Below are 4,996 nucleotides of genomic sequence, written 5' to 3'. Positions count from 1 at the left end.
CCTGGCACTCACTTTGTAGACCAGGCTGGCCTCGAACTCAGAAATCCGCCTGCCTCTGCCTCCCGAGTGCTGGGATTAAAGGTGTGCGCCACCACGCCCAGCCTCTCCCGCTTTCAGTTCATTCTCTTGAACTTTATATCCCAATAGTGGGGATCACAGGCCTCTGTCACTCTAGCTATCTATTATTTTGGAGATAGAATGGGTAATTAATTATTTGTATAGTTAAAGGAGCTAGTCATTAGTTAAGACAGGAATATTCCAGTTGATACTGCAAAGAAAAGGGTGTAGGAAATACACATTTGCCACTGTATGCCAGGTTGTGTTAGTCCTATTTGTATATTGTTTAATATTTGTGATGACAACAAGATAAATATTGTCCTAATTTTCAGGTGTGGAGATAGAAGTTTTCTTCTTCTTTGTTTTGTTTTTTGTTACATTTTTTCTCCCCAGATGGTGTGTGTGTTAGTTATGATCATGCATATTTGGGATAGAACCCTAGGGCCAAAGTGCCTTATAACTTATTTGCATCTGTCTATCTCCCAACTTTTGACTCTCTTTACTTGGAACATTAAAGATTGTTCCTGGGCTGGAGAGATGGCTCAGCGGTTAAGAACACTGACTGCTCTTCTATAAAGGTCCTGAGGTCAAATCCCAGCAACCACATGGTGGCTCACAACCATCCATAATGAGATCTGATGCCTTCCTCTGGTGTGTCTGAAGACAACTACAGTGTACTTATATACAATAATAAATGAATCTTAAAAAAAAAAAAAGAGGAAAAAAAATAAGTGTTAAAAAAAAAGATTGTTCCTTTGATAAGTTTATAGCACTTCCGAGAGAGAGGAACCTACAGACAAGGAAAGAAATTAGCCAGGTAGCTCCCGCATTGCTCCCGTTAATCTTTATTGATTAGACTCAGAATAATGTGATGGCTCGCGTTTGCTGGTTAGTTATCTGACCTATAATAGAAGGAGTGCTTTATGTATAGCGAGGTCAGGGGCCCACGGCTTACTTGTCTTGGATTTACAGTGGGAAAGGTATTTTTTCATTCTCTCACTGTATGCGATTGGGTCCTGTGCTCTGAATTAAAACTGAGGTATCTTTGCCTGGCTTTTCTCTTTGACTAAAAGGGTACTATGCCATCTGTCAAATTACAGGAAAGACATCCAGGAGACAGCAAAAACTATAATGAATGTATCCGGCATGAGACCATCAGGGTTGCAGTTTGTGACATGATGGAGGGCAAGTGCCCCTGCCCTGAACCCCTACGGTAAGTGTCCATCCATTTTGAAGACTCGGTTTGCATCAGTCTGTTGTCAAGGAACTTAGAACAGAGAGAGAAAGATCGATTTGGGTTTTTTTTCTTTTTTTATTTGCTTGTGTTTTTTGTTTTGTTTTGAGACAGGGTTTCAGTATGTATGTACCCCTGGCTGTCCTGGAATTGGAACTTACTCTGTAGACCAGGCTGGCCTTCAATTCAAGAGATCCAGGTGCCTCTGCCTTCTGCGTTCTGGGATTAAAGATGGGCACCACCACACCTGGCTCCAGACCTACAATCTTATGCTTGCTGAGCAAGCACTTTACCACTGAGCCCCAAACTTTTGTTTTCTTATCTGCTGCTCCTTGCTTTGTGTGTTTTGCACATTTGTATAGGCACATTCACCTGTGGGTGGGCGTGTGGAGGCCAGAGGTCAGCACTGGGATCTCCCTCTCTTGTTCTCTATTTTTTGAGACAAAGGTTCTTTTTTATTTCCTTCCTCTCCTTTTTAAGATTTACTTATTTATTTTATGTATATGAGTACACAGACACAGCAGAAGAGGGCACCAGATCCCATTACAGATGGTTGTGAGCAGTCAGGACGTCTGGAAGAGCAGTCAGTGTTCTTAAGGGCTAAGCCATCTCTCCGGCCTGAGACGGGGATTCTTTATTGAAGCTGGAGTTGACCACTTTTGCTCGATTGGCTGCCAGCAAGACCCTGGGATCCACCTGCGTGTTCCCTGGCAGCATTCTGGTTGTGGATTTACATGGGTGCTGGGAATCTTCACTTGGGTCTTTATGCTTACTTAGCAAGCACTCTGCTTACCAAACTGTCTGCCCAGCTCTTTTGGTTTGTTTTCACACAGTATTTTAACTATCAGGATAGGCTGGCCTGGAACTCATGATCCGCCTGCTTCTGCCTTTGTAGTTCTAACGTTGTGCCCAGTCTAGTTCATGCTAGTTTAGTTCTTTTGGTTCATGCTTTTAAAGAGAAAGTGGCTGTGGTTACTCAAGAAGTTATCCAGAATTTTTCTGTTTGTTGGGGTTTTTTTTGGGGGGGGGGTGAGAGGTGTTTTTCCAGACAGGGTCTAACTGTATAGCTGTGGCTGTCCTGGACCTCCTGTTCAGACCAGGCTGGCCTCAAACTCACAGAGATCCACCTACCTCTACTTCCCAAGCCCTGGGATTACAGGTGTGGGCCACTGGGCCTCTCAGTTCTTTATTTTTATTTTTTATTTATTTTTTAAATTTTTTTGGTTTTGGTTTTTCGAGACAGGATTTCTCTATGTAGCCTGTGTAACTCACTCTGTAGACCAGGCTGGCCTCAAACTCAAAAATCCACCTGCCTCTGCCTCCCGAGTCCTGGGATCAAAGGCGTGCGCCACCACACCCGCTCTCAGTTCTCAGAGTATGAAATGTAATGAGAAAAGCAGTGTGTATCTTCACAGAGTCCCTGACCATGCCCTTGATGAAGGCTGAAGAGCCAAATGAGAGTGAATGTCAAGGCCATAAAAACCCACTTCTGTTTCATTTCTTTCTTTTTTAAAGATTGATTGGTTGGTTGATGGATTGATGATTGAATGTGAATACACTGTTGCTGTCTTCAGACACACCAGAAGAGGGCATCCAATCCCATTACAGATGGTTGTGAGCCACCATGTGATTGCTGGGAATTAGACTCAGGACCTCTGGAAAAGACTTTTAGCTTCTGAGCCATCTCTCAAGCCCATCAGTTTCATTTCTGAGTGCCAAAGCTAGATGAGCGCAGTCTGAGTGCAGCCTTCCTGTGTGTGTGTGTGTGTGTGTGTGTATGTGTGTTTACTCGAGAGCTTGGGTACCCAGAGTCAGATTCCCTGGAACTAGAGTTTCAGACAGTTGTGAGCTGTGTGTGCTGGGACATAAACCCAGGTCTTCTAGAAAGAGCACACAGTGTTCTTAAATACTTAAATATTTCTTCAGCCCCAAGGAGGATATTTTCTTTTCATATTTTTGTTTGAGACAGGATCTTATTATATAGACCTGGCTAGTCTTGAACTCAGAGAAATCCTTGCCTTTGCTTCCTTGATTCTGGGATTAAAGATACCTGCGAAAGTGCTCATCTTTATTTTACAGTCTTAGTTACCTGAACGCACGTGTCTGTGTGAGTGCATTCAGACGGGTGCAGTGTCCAGGGAGGCTAGAAAAGGGGTGTCAGGTGCCCTGCAGCTAGAGTTCACAGCAATGTAAGCCATCTGATGTGGGTGCTGAGGACCAAAGTTTCATCTTCTGTGACAGTAGACCTCTCTCTAGCCCGAGATTGATGGATTGATTGATTATTTATTTATTTATTTTTATTTATTTAATTTTTTTTTTTTTTTTTTTTTTTTTTTTTTTTTTTTTTTTTTTTTTTTTTTTTTTTTGGTTTTTTGAGACAGGGTTTCTCTGTGTAGCTCTGGCTGTCCTGGCACTCACTTTGTAGACCAGGCTGGCCTCGAACTCAGAAATCCGCCTGCCTCTGCCTCCCGAGTGCTGGGATTAAAGGCGTGCGCCACCACGCCCGGCTTGATTGATTGATTTTTGCTTCTTTTTTCTTTTGCTTTGTGAAGGCCAGAGATCAATGTCAGGTGCCTTTTTCTCTATATCCACCTTTTGTTGTAAAGTACTGGGGAGAGATGCTGTGATGCATGTGTGGAGGTCAGCGTTCGTTCAGCTTTGTGGAGTAGGTTTTCCCTTTCCACCTTTCTATGGGTTCTGGGGATTGACCTCAGGCTTGTGTAGCGAGTGCCTTTACCTTCCGAGTCATACCAGCTCACTACCTCAGTATTTGAGATGGTTTCACTGAACCCAGAGTCCTCCAGTGATTAGACTGACTAGCCAGCAAATTCAGACTTTGTCCTGTCTGTGTCCACAGTGTGTAGGTTGCAGGTATGTGCCAACACACCCACCTTTACTGTGAACTCTGGGGATCTGAGCTCTTGTCTTCTGCTTGCACTGCAGGCGCTTAGATGACTGGAATCTCTACAGACATTCTAAAGATTCCCAGTATTGCTTGTGATTTGAAATTTGTGAGGACAGTGAACAATGAACATGGAGTGAAATGAGGCTGCGATTCAAGTAGTGTCTCAAGTGCTCTGGTTCAGTGATTGTAGAATTATAAGTCAACTATTAACAGTCATCTGTTCTTTTGCCTAGTGCCTGGTTTTTTTGTTTGGTTTTTTCTTTTATTGTTTAGGGGTTTTTTGTTTGTTTGTTTGGTTTGGTTTGGTTTTTTTGTGTGTTTGGTTTTGTTGTTGTTGTTTGTTTTTTATTTTGGTTTTGGTTTTTCACCTGCCTCTGCCTCCCAAGTGCTGGGATTAAAGGCGTGTGCCACTACTGCCTGGCTTTTTAGTTTTTTTTAATTGTTTTTTTTTTTTATGTAGATGAGTAGCTGAAGACACTGTAGCTGTCTTCAGACACATCAGAAGAGGGCACCAGACCTTATTATAGATAAGTTTTGAGCCACCATGTGGTTGCTGGGAATTGAACTCAGGACCTCTGGAAGCCAGTGCTCCTAACTGCTGAGCTCTCTCTCCAACCCCCTTTGTTGGTTTGGTTTGGTTTGGTTTGGTTTTTTTTTGGAGACAAGGTTTATCCATATAGTCCTGGCCGGACTCCTGTTGTCTACCTTTATTATATGTAAGTACACTGTAGTTGTCTTCAGACACTCCAGAAGAGGGCGCCAGATCTCGTTACGGATGGTTGTGAGCCACCATGTGGTTG

General features: G+C 43.1%; 1 protein-coding gene across 1 annotated transcript in view; it reads left to right on the top strand.

The window, feature by feature from the left end:
- Positions 1-4,996, top strand: part of Ube2z (ubiquitin conjugating enzyme E2 Z) — an 18,674-nt gene that overhangs the window by 9,422 nt on the left and 4,256 nt on the right. Inside the window, exon 5 of the mRNA XM_029483556.1 lies at positions 1,158-1,271. Coding sequence (XP_029339416.1) covers positions 1,158-1,271 — 114 coding nt within the window. The remainder of the gene's footprint in view (positions 1-1,157; positions 1,272-4,996) is intronic.

The sequence above is a fragment of the Mus caroli genome, chromosome 11, assembly GCF_900094665.2.
Source record: "Mus caroli chromosome 11, CAROLI_EIJ_v1.1, whole genome shotgun sequence".
In the NCBI taxonomy this organism is placed as follows: domain Eukaryota; kingdom Metazoa; phylum Chordata; class Mammalia; order Rodentia; family Muridae; genus Mus; species Mus caroli.
The sequence above is the reverse complement of the archived record's forward strand: the minus strand, read 5'-3'. Positions and strand labels throughout refer to the sequence as shown.